Genomic DNA, 18,979 nt, shown 5'->3' on the forward strand with positions numbered 1-18,979 from the left:
GCTATTGAAATTAATGGATTTAGTTGAGATGGACAAATTGACATGCCTTCTCAGAGAAAAAATGACAGATACATTTCTTAAGGAATGGAAGCCTCTTTTGGACTTTTTGTTGAAAGAAAAAAATGAAATGATGATAATGGGATTTGACGATTAATTAAGATAGATTATGGAAAAAAGTGAATTTCGTATGTTTTAGGGGACAGGTTTGATATATATTATATACTTATAGCTGATCTGTAACAAATCGGAAGTCAAGTTCTTTTTTTGTATTGTTTTTGTTGTTTTATTTTGTTTGTGTTTGTTTTATGAAAATTTGAATAATAAAAATTATTACAAAGTTGATCAAGCAGCTGTGTGTGTGTCTATTCCATGTTTATTTTATGTTTATTGGTATCTGGCTGAACCACTGAAACAGGCAAATTAAATTGCTAAAGCTCGTGCTCCTATTTTAAGGCTGAGGGGTGCGCTAACTCTCCCTTCTTGGGGAGGGGGCTTAAATTTGAACCTTACACAAGCGTATGGTTTCATCTATTCCTGTTTTGTACTTGACTTATTATTAATCAGAACTCCAACTCCCTCTTTCTCCACACTCCTGACCTCCACCCTCAAACACCTCTTTCTCCACACTCCCAACATCCACCCTCAAACACCTCTTTCTCCACACTCCCAACATCCACCCAGATTCAACTGTCATTCTTCCATTTATACTCCCAGCCATTCAAACGCTCAGCCAATCATCCAGCATTCTACTGCTCATGTACTCCCCCCTCCTCTTTCACTCCACTTACCATATGTCTTCTATATAAACAGCACTTACCATATTTACACTATAAGCAGGAACATCACATTCCCCACCACACTCGCGCGGCCAATCTACCGCCCGCTCCCTTTCTCCTAGGCGTCGGCCCAATGCTGAAGGTTGTGGCTGCTTGCAGCACACAGGAGGCCCAAACACCCCTCCACGTCTCAGGTGCAGGCCAAGGCACACTTTGCCTGGCTGGGAGCAAGCCCGCGGGACACAACGGGTCTTGCTTCCCAGTAAACACGGCTCGGACTCTGTCGCAAAGCGCGCTTTGGAGAAGTCCAGAGTCCAGCCGAAGGGCAAGGAGGGAGAACAATGGGGCGGCGGGGCGGCAGGGCAGCGGGGCATTTTCTTTCTACAGGAGATGAGCTGGGGAGGAACGGGTGCCAGTCACCCCCACCCCGATCCATGGCGGTGTTTGCAGGCAGCCGCTGTGGCCGCACTATCATCCCATGCAGCAGCCCTTGTGAAGACTGCTGGCCTTGTCCTGAATGCTCTTCCCCGCGGCAGTGGCAGTGCGCCGGGGCAAAGGCACCGCAGCTGTCCAAGACCGGGCCCTGCCGGGCCAGCTCGCTGGACATCAGGCAGAAGCCACAGCAGCAGCAAAGAACAGCTGGGTGAAAGGTGAGGAGAAGAGGCGGAGTTGCCAACTGCCCCGCTTCCTGGTGCCTAGGGGCGGTGGCTCTGGGTGTCACCCCCTCTGATGGTGACACCCGGTGCGGTCCGCACCTGCTGCACCCCACTAGTGACGCCACTGAGGCAGAGCCAATTAATTGTTTTTGCCACCATCTTCCTCCCTACAGAGTTCTGCAAGGGCAAAGTGAGGATTAAGGAAGAGGAAGCTGGCAGGCAGTATCACCCCACCCTGAACTGGCTGTTGTAAATAAGAAGGCAGGTAATTGCGGCTGGCTGGTCAAACTGTGGTTGCTGGGGCAGCACCCCATTTGCCAGGAAGCTGGCAGGCAGTATCACCCCACCCTGAACTGGCTGTTGTAAATAAGAAGGCAGGTAATTGCAGCTGGCTGGGCAAACTGAGGTTGCTGGGGCAGCACCCCATTTGCCCTAATGGACCAAGCCTCTGCTTGTGACTGGCCCAAGGTCACCCAGCGAGCGTTATGGCTCAGTGGACATTAGTATCGGCACTTCTCAGAACTCTCAGGAGGAAAGCTGATCCTTTATAAGACTTGTCATTTAACGGATAGTAGGAAAGAGACTAGATGATGTACATTGGTCTTCAGCTAATGAATCAGGGCCCACTACTGGTCCAACAATTTCTCCCATCTCACCAGTAGATGGGTCACTAAGCTCGGTTACAACAGCAGCGCTACCACCATACAAATATATGGTATAAATAAATAAATGCATCCCCAAATGCATGTTTGGATTAAAGGTGGGTCCTGACGTGGACATGGAATGACCTGTCAATTTCCGTTCTCTCTATTTTTCATTCTTCTAATCTTAACTTTGGTTCTCCACATTTCTGCAGCCATTTCTGATTTTTTTTTCGAATCCGCATGAAAATTCCTTAGGATTTTAGTGCGAATTTCTCCTAATAAACACAGTTCTGTAGGCAGTTTTGACTAACACATTTTTGAAAGCAATTTACCCTAATATAATGCACCAATATATACACGTATATACTCATTTCCCCTTAGTGCAGTTTTCTAAACATTGGTTGGTTGGATGGAGAACTGGATTGCAGAATCCAGACAAGTGTAAATTTTGAACAATGGCTGTGTTTCAATTCTCACATTGTCTCAGAAAGTGCAAATTTGATAAGTTCAGCTTTAAATGCAAACTGAACCAGATTTCTCGCTCATCCTTAGTCCTAAGTCCAAAAGGGCTAGAGCCTACTGATCTAGCTGGTGACTGCTCCCCAGGCTTTCAGAAAGAATTCTTTTCCAGGCATATTTGCAGATGGAAGGAGCAGACACAAAGAGTGAGAGAAGAGGGTGGGGCTTATTACAACATGAGAAATCCCAGCTATGAAGAGAGAGGTGTGTTCACTGTTTAAAGCATTAAAAAAAGATCCAGTCAAACCAGTAAAAGAACCAAACATGGTGTGTGTGAGACTCTCTCCCAGCTGATGACAAACTGGCAAAGCAAGATTAATAGTGGGCATGAACAGGCCAATTACTTTCTGCCATGGACTAGCCACTCGGAGTCTCTATTGAGGCCAAATCTGATAAATGTCAAATCTGCACGTGGATTCCAGCATGGTAATTTGGAAGGGTCCCTTTGAAACATTCAGTAAATGCCATTGTGTGCCAGCAATTGCCCTTCAGCTGCAAATGGAGAAGCAGAACTTTCTCTACTGCTCAAGAGGATATGTAGACACAAACAGGACATGTGACACACTTCCCTTGTACTGCTGGGTTTTCTGGCCTCACTTTGTGATGATGTTCACCCCTTTTTCTGTCTGTACCCACCACATATAGTTCAGCTGTGGTGCACGTGCTTTGAATCCAGAAGGTCCCGCGTTCAATCCCTAGCATCTCTAGGATCAGGTGATATAAAAACCTTTGCTTTAAACCCTGGAGTGCTACGGCCAGTCCCAGCAGACGAGTGGTTTGCTGAACGTCTTCGCAGACCAATGAATTTTTTTTTTCTGTCTGCTACAACAGTTGTAATGCACTGTGCTAGGTGCTCCATGGTTGTTAACTGTATTTTTCTTGCTTCTTGGATTGGGGTGCGCGTAATGACATTGCATTGCAATCTGAATTCCATACAATTCAAACTGTTCAAGAAAAAATAAGAACTAAAAGAAGCAATAAAATATCATTTAAAATCAACATTAATATTCAATGCAATGGATGTGCCATCCCCCACCTTCAACCAGAGATCCATAGGCATGCAATGGACCATCTGAATGATGCTCATGGACCATAGGTGGTCCACGGACCACAGTTTGGGAGCCCCTGCAATAGCCAATCCTGGGCTAGATGGGACAAATTATTGGCTCTGGAACAAAACAGCTTTTTATCCTCCGGAGGCTGGTTCATTAGGGTGAATGGGGGCACAGCCCCGCCAACCTCAGTTGGCACTCAGCCAGCTCCCACCTGCCTGCCCTCTTACAACCAGTCCGGGGGTGGCTCTGCCTATCATTGCCTCTGGCGCCACCTACTGCTCGTCTCCATGTTTTCCACCCTATCAGTCTCAGTGGGTGCCAGCCACCACTATGTAACTCAGAGATTGTTGGACTACAGCTCCCATCAACCCCAGTTTGCATGGCCCAATGGTCAGGGATGATGGGAGTTGCGGTTCCACTAACATCTGAAAGGCACCATATTGAGTATCCCCATATAATGATTTTTAGGTACACCACCTAAAAATGCTAATGATTCAGCAGTATATAAATGCCTTAAATAAATAAAACTTGTAAAAAAAAAAAAGCACAACAAAGAAAGCATCACTGGCAGGAAAAGAAGAGAGTGGGGAAAAAAAACCTCCAGGTGTTTGAAATGAGTTTTATTCCTGGCCTGACACATTTTGGAACAAATCCTTCCTTGGGGCTTTATTAGCCCCAAGAGCAATTTGTTCCAAAACACATCAGGCATGAAATAAATCTTATGTCAAACACCTGGAGTTTTTTTTATCTCCCCCCCCCTTTTTTCCTTATCTGCATATAACTGTCTGCTGAGGATATACATGTAATGTATTTGACAAAGTGGTCTGTATCCCATAAAAGTTCATACCAGAACCATTGCTTACCCTTGAAAACATTACTAGATTCTTTGCTGATTATGCTGGTTTGGGTTTTCTCATATTCTGCCAGTAATGTGATTGAAAACTGAACCATGAAAGGTTACTGGAAGCACCTCTCTATTTTAAGGGGCAACTTGTATTCCACAACATAATGCACATTCAGCATTCTTCCTGCTTTGATAAAACGCCACTGATGTTCCCATATTTAAGACACACCAGTTGCAAAGTTCCCCTTATTTCTGAAATTCTACCCTGGCAACTCCATTGACAGATTAGACTAAGGTCACTTCCAGACAACCTGTGTACTGAGTAGTCATCCTGATTTGTTTGTGGGGAGGTTAGACAGTGCCGGCTATTTACTGAGCGTTCATTCTGATGTGTTTACAGGGAGGTTGGATACCGTCACATCAAGCAAATGCTATCCCACGCTTTCCAATGCATTTCCTCATAGCTTTTCTTATTGCAAAAAAAGCGGGTTCATTGCACAAGAACTTCCAATCAGCTTTAATTGTGCAAACTGAATTTGCCACAATGTGATGGAATCCCACTCAAACATAGCATCAATCTGGAAGCGGCCTAAATTAGTCCTATCCAGACGTGACAAAGCTGGGAAGCTGGTGGCAGACAGAATGAATAAAACACAGGCCTGCTGCTCTCAAAACCCCACTTGGAGCATTATGGTGAAAAGATGGCACATTCAAAAGTCATTTTCCCATGAGCCTATAGGCAGAGTGCTTTTCCTTCATCCTGACTTCCATGCATCTTTCTTGAGGGGACAGAATGGTGTTAGAAGCGGGGCAAGACCAACTCCTGTTTGGGTTCTTTTGTTTGTATTCCAGAAGGAAGATACGAGTCCTCCAGCTGGCTAGACTTGCCTCCTTTTACCTGTGCTGTTCTCTACCCAACTTCCTTCTGTTGTAAACTGATATGCTCAGGGAAGCTGACCTGCCCCTCCTTTGTCTTTTTTTTTCTTCAGGAGGGAGGAGACAACTTTCTTTGTTCTCTCCTGAGCCTTGAGGGCAATACCCAAGTCTGAGCATTGCACCTCCAACTTAGTTAGCTAGTTAGAACTAGGTTCTAACTACTAGGTCCTATCTACTATGTATTTCTATAAATAAAGTAGCTTTTCTTATTTTACTAAGTCTTAAGTCTCAGCGATCTAAATGCAGGGTAAAAGGTTGCTACTTAGGTAAATACACATACTGGCACACATGCAGCTCAGACTGCTGAGGATCTCTGCATATATATTTCCATAACAAATGGAAGGTGGCGCTGCCAGATGATTTTTCAGAGCTGAAGCGCTGGCTGCTACCAAGTCAATCTCCATGGATCACCTGCATTGATGGTTTTCACTTTTCTTTATGCCAGGACTCCTGAGCCTTCTGGAATTGTACGATACAGAGAAATTCAAGAGCACAATTTAACTAGGACTGGGACAGGAGTTGTCTCTCTCTCTCTCTTCACCCCCCCGGCCCCAATTTCCAACCCCATAAGGCAGGAACTGGGAATCTGCGACCCTTTCAACGTTGTTGGGACTCCAACTCCCATCATCCCCAGCGAGTCAAAGATGATGGAAGTTGTAGTCCCTATAGACTCTCTTGGGTGTTAAGATCATCGGGGGGGGGTAGTGGGATGTGGCTCTTGGTAGTTCCACTGTCCTGAATTCAGCAGGTGGCTGCCATGGTCAGGGCATTCTCTCCACACACAAAGGTGAGTGTGGCACCTTTACTGCATAGTTCCTCTCATCTGCTGAAGGTACACCTCTTTACCCGGCCTTTGATACCTGATATGTGCATTTTCAGGACCCACCCTATTCCTGTGACTGCAATTCAACTGTTTTTAATATCAAATTTTAAATGGTGGTAACCTGCCCTGGGACCTCCTGACAAGGGGCAGGCAATATACTGAAGAAGAAGAAGAAGTTTAGTCCGTCATCTTCTGAAGATCTGCGTCCCTCCTGTAAGATCAAGCATCAGGAGCTGCCTCTTTTCCTCCAAGGCTCACAATGGTTCTGGGAGGTGTTCGCCAAATATGGCCCCCTTGAAATCTAGAATATTTACATCCAGGCTGACATTTGCCCCAGGAGTTAAGCAGGTGCCCTTTCACTTGGCATTGCAGAGGACATGAGGAGCTCAGCCTCACCTGTTTCCCAAGATTGTTGTGAGGATAAAATGGGGGGGGGGGACAGAGGGGATAGTACCATGAAAGCTGCCTTGTTGATTACCCTTTGTATGAAAGGTGGGGGTATAAATGAATGCATTTCTGCCTGTTTAAAGGCAAGGGAGGGAGAGCAGCAGTGGTACACACTATACATTTAAAGCATCCTCCCACCTCCCCAAAAAAGAATCCTGGGAACCATATTTGGCACTGGTTAGGTCTCATCTTGAGTACTGCATCCAGTTCTGGAGCCTGCACTTTAAGAAGGATGCAGACAAACTGGAACAGGTTCAGAGAAGGGCAATGAGGATGATATGAGGGGAGATATGAGGGGAGATATGATAGCACTCTTCAAGTACTGGAAAGGTTGTCACACAGAGGAAGGCCAGGATCTCTTCTTGATCATCCCAGAGTGCAGGACACTGAAGAATAGGCTCAAGTTGTAGGAAGCCAGATGCCTGCAGGACATCAGGAAAAGCTTCCTCTTAGTGCAGTACAACAATGGAACCAATGACCTAGCAAGGTAGTGGGCTCTCCAACACTGGAGACATTCAAGGGGCAGCTGGAGAGCCGCCTGTCGGGGATGCTTTAATATGGATTCCAGCATTGAACAGGGGGTTGGACTGTATAGCCTTATAGGCCCCTTCCAACTCTACTATTCTATGATTCTACGAATGTTAAGGGTGCTGGGAATTTTAGCTCTGTGAGGAATAAGCTACAGTTCCCAGGATTCTTGGCGGGGGGGGGGATGTGCTTTAAATATAAGGTGTGTACACAGACACAGCCCACCCGAATTAGCAGGTGAGGTTAGAAGCCCGGAGGGGACGCAGCAAGCCTCGTCGCCTTGCACGGAAGCCCCGTCCCCCGCTGCAGGCTGCTGCGCTGCCCACGTACCCAAATCGCGCTTCCCGAGAAAAGCCGAGGGAGGCGGCCCCGACGCCACCGCGAAGGTTCCGGGCGGAGGCGTCTCCGCCGCACAAAGGCTCGGCCCCTTTTCTGGGCCGGGCCGGGCAGCTCTTTCTGCTCCCTCCCGAGCTTCTTGCCCAGCCGGGCGAGCCATTTTGCCATTTCGCTCGCCGGCATGGATTACCAGGCGGCCGCTGAGTGGGCTGCGGAGCGCATGCAGACCTATCGGAAGGACGCCAGCGGCTGGCGCAGTTGCAAGCGCACGGTGAGCCCCGTCGCGAAGGGCGCGAGTGGAGAGGGCCCACCCTCGGGAGCCGCAGGCTGGGTGGCTGTGGTGGTGAGGATCTCGAGGTGACTGTACCACTGACTGTACCACTTTTGGTGGGGGATAAGTCTTTCCGCTTCTAGGGAGGTGGTGGTGTCGTTTTGGCGGGCGTTCAAAAAGGTATTTCCTACCTGCAGTCCAAAGTGGTACAGTCACCTCCAGATCTCACCACCTCTCAGAGCGCTGCAGACGTGGACGAGGTGGCTGAGCGCCGCGAGTAAATCATGAACAGCAACTCCTCTGTGAAAGGAGGAAGATGCTATATCAGGGACGAAAGCTCTTTAGCTCTCTCCCAACAGGGTTAGCTTTCTACTTGCATGGAGGATTTCTTCTGTTGTTTCTTCACTTAGGGATCAATACGAAACGTGTTTCCCTCACCTGTGGTTTGGGAAAAAAGGTGCTATTGCGCCATCCTGAGCCTCATTCCGCTGTGAGCATTCTTGAGCAGACTTGTAGGTTGGTATCTGGAAAATTTGGGAAAGGCAGGAGTGCAGGGACACGAATGGACCCCTTACCAGACATTTTCTGGGACTGCTCCCAGTAAGTCACCCTTGTTTGCAATTTTTGGGAAATGGGGGAGACTGCGTTGTGTGCTCGAGGCTCCCAGGTCCAGTCCTGCCAGCAGTCTGTGAGCTTCATGCAGGTGGTGTGCAGTGCATCTGAATGAGATATTAATATTGATTTTTAATGGTGCCGTTATTCCTCCTTTTATTCCTATTACAACATTTGATTGTATTACAACCTGAATTCTGTGGAATGCAAATTGTAATACAATAAAATACAATATAAGAAATAAAAGGGGGGGAACAGTTAAAAATCACACAGCGTCTAGCACATCACATCACAATGGCTGCAGCAGGCAGAAAAATCATTTAAGTGGACCAGCAGCAATTTTGAAGTGGTCCATGGCGGAGGGAGGTTGGGAACCATTACTATGGATCATACCGAGCTAAATGAACCGATGGTCTATCTTGGAGGAACATAGGAAACTGCCTTTACTGAGTCAGACCATTGGCGCATCTGGCATAGCATGTCTACACTGGCTGACAGCAGCTCCCAGGGTTTAAATGGGGGGAGATATTTCTGGCACCTTCTGCATGCAGAGCAGGTGTTCTTTTCCTGAGCTACACCCCCTTTCCCAGAAACTCAGCATAAGGTAGCTTCCTATGTTTGGATAAACACAAGCTGGATCCATTATGAGTTTAAACGATCTGGAAGAGAGACGAACTCATGCACTCAGTTTCAGAAAGCGAGTGCAGGGCTGGCCGGCTGCAGATTTCAATGAATTCAATTTGCAGCAGGCAGAGTAAATGTGGGCCGGTGTGCAGTTTGGAAGGCGCTCTGGCATTGACCCTAAGTGCACAAAGAGAGACCTGTACAATTACACAAGAGGGTCTGTCTCTCAACTGTGGGCCGGCAACCATTCAGTTCTCTCTTCCTGTGAATGCTTTACAGTCCTAGCTCCTGCAGCGAAAGAGAAAGCAATGTGACACACTCGCTGTTTAGCCTGGAGGAGGAGAAAGAGGAAGGCACAACATTGGTTCATTGGTGCATCTGAGGACATGCTAGTGTGACGTCGCTGGGTGGGAGCAGGAAATGTGTTTTTTTTTGTTCATTGAGAAAGCAGGAGTCAGCCTCAGCCACTGAGCTCATTTTCAGTATTAGGATTCACCCTGGGATGTCCTGAGTAAAGAGTTGTAAGCAATGCTGCTGCTACTCAGAGTAGACCCATTAAAATGAGTGGTTCTAAAGTAGTCGTGCCCATTAATTATACTGGGTCTGCACTGAGTGGGAGTCGTGTGGGATACAAAAAAAGTAGCTGCTCATCCTCCCAAGAGCCTCATAATGCAAATGCCACCAAACTGAATGTGTAAAGCAAATTCTCCTAATTTGTTTCTGCTTATAAGCATTACCTAGTTTTCGAATGTGATTCCCTGGTTATTGATGGTGTAGAAGCTGTGTGGGTGTTGTTGTTTTTTAACCTAAAGGTAATGACTCCTAGAGAATCGTTAACAAAAAATCTCACGGCACCAGGGCCAGATTAAGCTGAGGAGGGCCCCTAGGCTGATTGGTGTTTGGGGGGCGCTTCTCCTCTTAGGCAGATCCGCGGAAACAGCCGCAGGAGGGATCTCAGGACAGGAGCTTCTGAGCCGCCCCCCATCCCATCCCATCCCCCCCGCTTCACCTACCTTTACGCTTTTTTTGCGGCTGCGTGCACTGCGCGCACAGGTTTGCCATCAATCAGAAGGGCTGCCGAGGTTTCCCTAAGGGGCTGAAGCCTCTGCCGCCATCTTGGTGGATGGCAGCAATGCACGCGTGTAGCACACATGCGTGCCATCAACCGATATGGCAGCAGAGGCTTCAGCCCCTTAGGGAAACCTTGGCTGCCATCTTGATTAATGGCAAACCACAAAAAACAGCAGAGAAAAAGGTAAGTGAAGTGGGGAGATGGCGGGCGGTTCGGAAGCTCTTGCACGGGCCCCCAAGAGCTCCGGGCCCCTAGGCTTCAGCCTACTAAGCCTAATGGATAATCCAGCCCTGTGTGGCACCTTGAAGGCCAACACATTTACTGCAGTGTAAATGTTTACAGATTAGGCCAGCAGGCTAACACAATAAATGTGATACAAAACTCTTTGAAATGTACTCTATTTGGAAAGTTGGCCATTAGTATTATTGCCCTAAAATGAATCAACAAGAATTTAGAAATGAGCTATGTATTTATTACTATGTTTGTATTTCACATTGCCATCAAGGAGCGGCAGGCAGCCTGCATCGCATCCTACCCCTTTGTCCTCTCAATAAGCCTGCAAGGTAGGCTAGGCTGTAAGATGGTGACTATCCCAAAATCATCCAGTGAGCTTCGTGGCTGAGTGGGGATTTGAATCCAACTACAGCTGAACGTCAAGAAGACTAAAGTAATGACAACAGAAGAGTTATGTAACTTTAAGTTAACAACAAGGACATTGAACTTGTCAAGGATTATCCTTGTACCTTGGCACAATCGTTAACCAAAATGGAGACAAGAAATCAGAAGAAGGCTAGGACTGGGGAGGGCAGCTATGAGAGAACTAGAAAAGGCCCTCAAAATGCAAATATGTATGGCTGAACACTAAAGTCAGGATCATTCAGACCATGGAATTCTTGATCTCTATGTATGGATGTGAAAGTTGGACAATGAAAAAAGCGGGTAAGAGAAAAACCAACTCCTTTGAAATGTGGTGTTGGAGGAGAGCTTTGCGCATACTATGGACTGCGAAAAAGACAAATAATTGGGTGTCAGAACAAATTAAACTAGAACTATCACTAGAAGCTAAAATGATGAAACTGAGGTTATCCTACTTTGGACACATCATGAGAAGGCATGATTCATTAGAAAAGACACTAATGCTGGGAAAAACAGAAGGGAGTAGAAAAAGAGGAAAGCCAAACAAAAGATGGATTGATTCCATAAAGGAAGCCACAGACCTGAACTTACAAGATCTGAACAGGGTGGTTCACGACAGATGCTATTGGAGGTCACTGATTCATAGAGTCGCCATAAGTCATAATCGACTTGAAGGCACATAACAACAACAAAACTAATCCAACTCTCTAATATACCACACTGGCTTAAGCCATGCTTAAGTCCCAACCCCACCACCACCTACAATATGAGGATATTGATTTTAACCTACCTTACAGGGCTGCTGTAGGAGATACTGACATACTACGTATGTAAAGAACTCGAAACACTCATAAAATGCTGTATGAATGCTGAGCGTTAGGATTCTTTTTTTCAACCCCCCCCCCAAAAAAAACCTCATTTGGATACATTTGTTTTTTATTGATTTATTTTTATAGAACGAAGTTTCAATTTCTTGGAGACCATCAACTGAATTTCACGGAAACCTGTAAGTAAAGCTGTACAAAAGATCAAGTGTATTTTATCATGTAGGTAAATTTCTTGGGGAAATAAAGTAATTCCCACCATTTTTGTCACATTTGCTATGCAATCCTATCTGTGTCTATTCAGAAATATTCTGTAAATAAGCCACAGAAGTTACTAGCCTGCAAGAAATTTTTTCCCTGTAATCGTATAAGACAGCCTTTCCCAACCGGTGTGCCTCCAGATGTTGTTGGACCACAACTCCCATCAGCCTCAGCCATTGGCAACGCTGGCTGAGGCTGATGGGAGTTGTGGTCCAACAACATCTGGAGGCACACCGGTTGGGAAAGGCTGGTCTAAGAGGATAGTAGATGTGGCTGTGGGCACACTAGTCACTTGAAAAGCAGCCGGAATGGTTTTTCTGGCTGTGTTTTGAAGCAAATGTGCCCTTGGCTGGACACTCCAGCCTTCCCCAACTGCCGCCTTCAGACCTTTCAGGACTGCCCACAGCAAAGCGATGGGCCAATCACTGTCTCTGCCTGAGCCTGCAGCAAAGCGTTTCCACTGGCCACACCTGGAAGACAAAGGGGTCGATCTACCAATCAGTTGTTAAACAGCCCTGAAGCAGAATTTTAAAAAACAAACACTGGAGCTGATCTGATGAGGCAGAGTTTGACTAGTGTTATGTGCCCCCGTTTTGAGAAAAGAGAGGTAAAGATGCAGTGGAACCGACACAACAGTAAGTGTGTCTCTATCCTGTGTTTCCATGTTGGACACAAAAGAAGGGAAGTCTTCTATTCTACAGTGGGAATTGAAACACAGCCTCCTAACCTGTTAGCAGACTTTTTTTTTTAAGCCTTCTACCAAATGGACTAGTGCAGGGAAGACCAAGTGATGTCTTACCCCCTCTGTCAACCCACTGCTGGTTGTGGAGAGATGTTCCTTCCTCCACAGCAAACATGGAGACCGAGGGGTCTGGAAGAAGAGAGATGAAGCAATCTGTCACTCCTCCACCAGCCCACATGCTTGTCTGCAAGGAATTTGTGGCCACCTGTGGCTACCAGGTGACTTGTTAAATGCAAAGCTGATGTAAAGGCACTAGCATGAATAATGCACTTCTAGTACATACGGGCATCTTCCTCCCAGGACTACATGACTGGGGTTTTCATTTTTAAACAATGCTGATTTTGCCCTTACTATTATTGTGCTCCACTCTTTAGTACACAGTGATGTACGTTAAAAGCATAAAAAGATATAACAAGAGGAGCAATCTGTGGCCCTCCAGATGTTGTTGGACTCCGTCTCCCATCATCCCTGATTGTTGGCCATGCTGGAATATGTGGTTCAACTCCAACTTGTGGGTTGAGGCTGCATGGAGTTAAAATGGGTAGCTAGAGAGGAGACCTCCTGATTGCTAGGCTAATACCTATCCTTTGATCTCCTGCTGTCTCTCCCTTCCTCCTAGACTGATATGCATAGGGTGTTGACCACATCTCCTTCCTCCTCCTTTTTTCTCTTGAGAGGGAGAGCAGACATATTCTCTTTGTCTCTCCCTCTCCTCCAAGCATGAGGGCAAACACTAGGCTTAGTGTTTGCATCTCCAACTTAGCTAGTTAGCTAGATGTAGAACTCTTTCCTATCAAGTATGTACTTCCAGAATAAAGTAGTTATTTCTTATTTTAAAGCTTAAAGTCTCTGTCTGACTAATTTGCAGGGAAGGTGTAATCTTTAGCAAAGATTCAAACACACAAAGGCTCACTCAGTCTCCCCATTCCCAATTTTGCCACTCTGCGACAGGCCATGCTGGCTGGGGCTGATGGGGAGTTCTAGTCCAGCAACATCTGGAGGGCCACAAATTGTCAGCTCCTGATAAAAACCCATTTTTAGAGAAGCACAACTAGCAACCAATTTCTAAAAGCAATAGCAAAGGACGTGCAAGACTGAGACAAAATGAGGAAATTGTTTTTGTTTATGCCCATTATGTCCCTCCTGTCCTTCCTTCTTCCAAAAGATACAAAGCAGAAGGGATCCTACCTGGAAAACCACAGGATGTCTTTAAATGTTTAAAGCCAGAGACTGGAGGCCTTAGAGAAAAATGGGATCCCAATGTGAAGGAGGTGGTTGTCATTGAAAAGATTAACGAAGTAAGTCGAACACAGTTGTACTTATCACTGATAGCAGCTGATGGAACCCTTTGGCCACCGCTGCTCCACAGCGGAGTAGGGCCAGAAGGGAGAGAATTCCTGCCCTTTGTATTGGTGGTGGAGGAGGGGGCATGCCTTAATCAGGACTGTGCAAGAACTGTGATTGCTGATTGGCTACCCATCATCATTGATGCCAGCAGCCTGCTCTCCTGCCACTTGACTGTGCCTTAGCACCATGCAAAAATTGTGGTGTTGACTGGCTGTAAACCATCACTAGAAATGTGAAGGCCTGGGGAATAAAAACAGAAAAAAATTTTTTTGGGGGGAACACATTTTTTTCTGTTGTTTTTTTTCCAGGGTTTTTTTCCCCTGGGCCTTCACAACTCTAAGCACCACTAACTTGCCTGCACCCATACCAGTTTTAGCCAGGCAGTCACCAACCAAACCCTCTACTAACACTTCAAGTACCTGGTAGTTCTTGCCATCTCTTATTCTTCAAAGCTTCCAATCCCTAGTCCTGATCAACAGCTGACTTTCTAAAAAGAATATTAATAATAAAAGACTGTGTTACACACCCAAGGTTTTCTTTGCCTGGATGGAATTTGTCAATGAAGTCTGTTAATACTCCCTCATTGTCAGGTTGTAGGATAAAGATTCAAGTGCGTAAAAACTAGCCTGCTGGGCAAAGGTAAAATTTACATTTGTTGCTCCACCCAGGTTTGCCTCTGACCCCGCCCACCACTGGCATATGGCCCCTGGAAGGTTGCCGAAAAGGGAATGTGGCCCTTGAAAGAGATTCCCCTTTAGAGTTATGTTCAAACGCAGTCAGTTTGTGGCGCAGAATGTTACCTTGAGTAAAGATGATTGCATTCCCTTTCATTGTACACTCTGAGTATAAATTTACAGATCAGCAAGTACACTCAAATAGTGTAGCCTGACCCTGGTTTGTGCTTTGTAGGATGCTTCCATAGTTAGAACTATCACACCGTCAGCTTTTATGAACGTGATCTCTCCAAGAGACTTCTTGGACGTGGTCCTGATTAAACAGGATGAGGACGGAACTATAGCATCTGTGGGTAAGTTGGTTAAAACCTACAATGTATTTGTCCCATAGGCTGGTTTGCACATAAGGAAAGGCTGCTGAATCAGGCCAGTGGCCAGCATCCTATTCTCCCAGTGGCCAGCCAGATGCCCGTGGGAAGCTCGCAATCAGGACCTGAGTGCAACAGCACTCTCCCCTCCTGCAGTTTCCAGCATCTATTGGCCATTATCTAAACCTCTTGTAAAGCTATCCAAACTTATGCACTACAACAGCTCCTATGGGGAAGGCTGACTGAGGACCTGAGAAACTGCTATATGTTGAGTCAGGCCATTGCACAATCTTTCTTGGGATTGCCTCTGAATACCAGTTGCTGGATAGAGCGAACAGGAAGAGTGCTGTTGGGCTCATGCCCTGCTTGTGGGCTCCCTTTGGGGCATCTATTTGGCTTCTGTGAGAACAGGATGCTGGACTAACCAATTACCTAGAGAGGTGGTGGGCTCTCCGACACTGGAGGCAGTCAAGAGGCAGCTGGACACCCATCTGTCAGGAATGCTTTGATTTGGATTCCTGCATTGAGCAGGGGGTTGGACTTGATGGCCTTATAGGCCCCTTCCAAGTCTACGATTCTATGGCTAGATTGGTCTTTGGCCTGATTCAGCAGGGTTCTTTTTACCTTCCTCTGTTTTTAAATGCGGCTTTTTCAGTGGAGGCCGTTCACTTGCTTGCCATCAGATGAAGAGACAGTGAGTGAGTGAATCAGCCCCCCAAATGTTTCTGAATTCATTGTAGGGCAGTCATTTTGTGGTTCATCTTTCTTTTCTTTAAGAGAGGCTTTCTTCCCCCATGAAACACGAAACAGACGTTATCTTGTGGGTTATTTTTATGTCTCCGTCTCGCAGCAACCAGCGTGGAGCATCCCCTTTGTCTGCCTCAACCAAATTATGTGAGAGGACTTAATTACCCCTGTGGCTCTTTCTGCATTCCTGCCCCAGGGTAAGATTTGTCAGTATGTTGTACTGTAGCAAGCATGTGTGCAGATGCTGCCTGTTAATTGGGTTGTTGCATTTGGGGGGTGAGGGAGGGCAGTTGCTACAACGTTAGGCAAGAAGTTTGACCCACTATCCCACTAAAAGCTAAAGTCTCCAAAAGTAGGTTCAGTGAGGCTGAATTTGTTGAGAAATGCAGTCAGCTTGCTGTGGGCAAAGCGGCTCCTTCCTGTTTCCTTTTGCAAAGGTTGCTGGGACCATTAAAGTCGGAGCACCATAATTTCCTCTATTTCCGACGTCCAGGCTTTAAGTGCTGTTGCAACACAGCAAGACCCATGTAGAAGAGGAGGATATAAACAGGTTTAGCACTGGGGGTGGAGGGCAGGACTTTGAAGTTTGCAGAAGTATAAAAATTATTTAGGGGGGAAAAGGCTTGAGGAGGAGAGAGCCTCAAAAACAGCTGATGGAGGACTGAGCAGGCTCAGTAGCAACAGATTTCCACCTGATAAGTGGATGGAGTGGCTAGGCATACCGAACAACAGCACTCCATACTGCAACATTTTGTTGAGGTCCCTTTTTTCCAGATTTAGGCCTCATCTGCACTATACAGTTAAAACAGTGTCATACCACTTTAAACAGTCATGGATCTTCCCGCAAAGAATCCTGGGAAGTGTAGCTTGTTAAGGATTCTGAGAGTTGTTAGGAGACCCCTGTTCCCCTCCCAGAGCAACAGTTCCCAGAATGGTTTAACAATCAATCTCTCTTTGCAGGGAACTCTGAGAATTGTAGAGAACTGTAGCTCTGTGAGGGGGTCTCCTGACAACTCTCTGCACCCTTAACAAACAACACTTCCCAGGATTCTTTGTGAGAAGACTGTGTGAAGTGGTATCATAGTGTTTTCACTCTCATAGTGCGGCTGTGGCCTTAATTTCAGTGGCACCCCTTCCTATGTACCTTTCCCACTTGGGAGTCACTACCGCATGTGACTTGCCACTCTAATAAAATCAGAAACCTTGAAAGGGTTCTCCCACCCTTAAGTCTGTATCTCTGGCTAATTGGTAGTTTCTGCTGACTTATTTTGGTTTGTTTCTCCCCTACAGGGAGCTATCTAAGACCCAACTCCTCATTTTCTTTCAGACGGACCTGGGCGGCAGCCTTCCACAGTCAGTTGTTGAATCCTTCTTTCCAAGCAGTATAACTGGTTTTTACAGCAGTCTAACCAAAGCAGTGATAAAATTTGTTGCTTAAGCAATATTTTTTTCCTCCAAGGGTGCATGTGTACACACAATTCTGTGATTGGACTTTGCAAGTGCAGAAATGAAGTATTGCGTGGTGGAGGGTCCATACCTGTGACAGCTTCAGGGCATGATCTAACCAAAGTTAAGCACTTGGAGATTTCATTGGTTTTTAGCTGGGGAAGATTTTAAACACACGCCTTAACATGAACGGGACTTCAGTTACAGTGCTTTGGTTCGATTCTGCCCTCCATTTTCACTAGAAAACAAACTAACAAACATTCAGCTTTCTAGTCCATGAGGTAGGCTTTAATGAAAGTGTGGCCGATTTCTAGTGAAATCTCAGGGAGCGAGGGCTGAGCACAATGCCAGGCTTCAGTGGTCTATGTAGCTCTTTGTTTCTCCCTGGATCATAAAACTGGCTTGGAAAAATGATACTAAATATTTGCCAAATAACATCCGTGCACTGTCATTCATATATATCAAGTGCAGGGAACCTTTCCAGAGCTTGGGAAAATTACTTTTTTGAACTACAACGACATCTGGAAGGCACTACGTTGGCTACCCCTTTGTAGTTCTTCTGCCGTAATCATGAGCTGGGTCTTTCCAGTATAAAGGGGATTCCTTTTTAATTCATCATTTTTATTGGGCTGCCGGGACTCGCCTCCCCCAATTTAAGAACACCTCTGAAGTCCCTGATCTTCTTGACATGTTTTTGAGCTGCAGTGGCTGCCAAGGCCTCTGCAGCTATTTCCATGCCTGCATAAAGACTTCCATTCTAATGATGTGTTAATCCACCGGCTCAAGGGTGCAGCTAAGGAGTCAGGCGTGGCTTGCGTGGCAAGTAAACATGCTAACTGGACAAACCGCGAGGGTGTAAAGTTTTATTTATTTACATGTATCTGTAAATGAACTAAAGCAGTAGCAGCCACGCTGGATCACATATGTAGAAAGTGGGTCATAGCCCGTGTAGACAAGATTTGGGTGGTGATGCACAAGATTGTTTGTGCCCAGCAGCCTACAGCAGAGTCCCATGTGTGCTGCAGTGCAAACAAGGAACTCTGGAACATGTGCCTGCCCTCATTTGCTTGACCAGCAAAGGCAACTCCATTCCATTAAACTGAATGGAGAGGACCTTGTAGTGCCCCCATACCCATCAGCTTGTTGGATCTACAAGGCCATAGGTTCAGTGAGCATCCTTAGCCAAGCCACTGTACCTCAGCAAAAATTCTTCTTACTGTACATTTGTTCTTGTTACCGTTTAGAGATATGAAGGCCTGGGGGGACAAACAGGAAAAAATGTGTTTTTCCTTTTCCCCAAAAAAACCTCCCCCCCCCCCCAGAAATCACCCAGCTTTTTCCAGTTTTTTCCCCAGGCCTTCACATCTCTTTTTCTATTTAGCAAACCTACAGAATCCTGCAATGTACCTGCAAAGGAAGGAGAGGGTAAAAATCCCTGCTTGCGGAAAGCTAGCATATGTCAAGGAGGCAGAAGTTCTGGCTTAGTTTTCTCTCTGATGTGCTACTCTTCTGTGTGCAGGGAAGTTTTGTGTGCAGAGAGAGACACATTCAAGCATGTGATCTTCTACCTGTACCACTTCACAACTCTACTGTGTGTGATTCTGCTGATTGTGTAGCACAGGCAAGAAACTGTCCTATCTTACAGGGCTGTTGTGATGGACCATTGCATGGTTAGTGCTATGTAAATTAATAATAATAAACAATGGTGCTCTTAAACTGTTGCTGATGTGTTTGTGTTGCAGCTGGAAAGTCTGTAAGCACAGTCAACCACTGTACTTAAACAGTGATGAC

General features: G+C 46.1%; 1 protein-coding gene across 2 annotated transcripts; it reads left to right on the plus strand.

Moving 5' to 3' along the window:
* Positions 1-7,514: 7,514 nt before the first annotated feature.
* On the plus strand, positions 7,515-18,904 carry STARD5 (StAR related lipid transfer domain containing 5). Of its 2 annotated transcripts, none has more exons than XM_061595708.1 (6): positions 7,515-7,835; positions 11,736-11,785; positions 13,772-13,904; positions 14,863-14,980; positions 15,846-15,939; positions 17,070-18,904. In XM_061595708.1, exons 1-6 carry the CDS (start codon positions 7,746-7,748, stop codon positions 17,128-17,130), a joined length of 546 nt encoding a protein of 181 aa, XP_061451692.1. In that variant the 5' UTR covers positions 7,515-7,745; the 3' UTR covers positions 17,131-18,904. The 2 variants fall into 2 exon arrangements, with proteins under 2 accessions (XP_061451692.1, XP_061451691.1); XM_061595707.1 differs by having other exon boundaries at positions 7,635-7,835; positions 17,033-18,904.
* The last annotated feature ends 75 nt before the right edge of the window (positions 18,905-18,979 follow it).

The sequence above is a fragment of the Rhineura floridana genome, chromosome 14 (assembly GCF_030035675.1).
Source record: "Rhineura floridana isolate rRhiFlo1 chromosome 14, rRhiFlo1.hap2, whole genome shotgun sequence".
NCBI classification, from domain to species: Eukaryota; Metazoa; Chordata; class Lepidosauria; order Squamata; family Rhineuridae; genus Rhineura; species Rhineura floridana.

Excerpts from the sequence above, each read along its gene's own strand:
- STARD5 (XM_061595707.1), top strand. The coding sequence starts at position 7,746 with ATGGATTACCAGGCGGCCGCTGAGTGGGCTGCGGAGCGCATGCAGACC. Across the intron at positions 14,981-15,845 it reads CGGAACTATAGCATCTGTGG|CAACCAGCGTGGAGCATCCC; the intron begins GTAAGTTGGTTA and ends TCCGTCTCGCAG. Across the intron at positions 15,940-17,032 it reads TTCTGCATTCCTGCCCCAGG|GGAGCTATCTAAGACCCAAC; the intron begins GTAAGATTTGTC and ends TCTCCCCTACAG.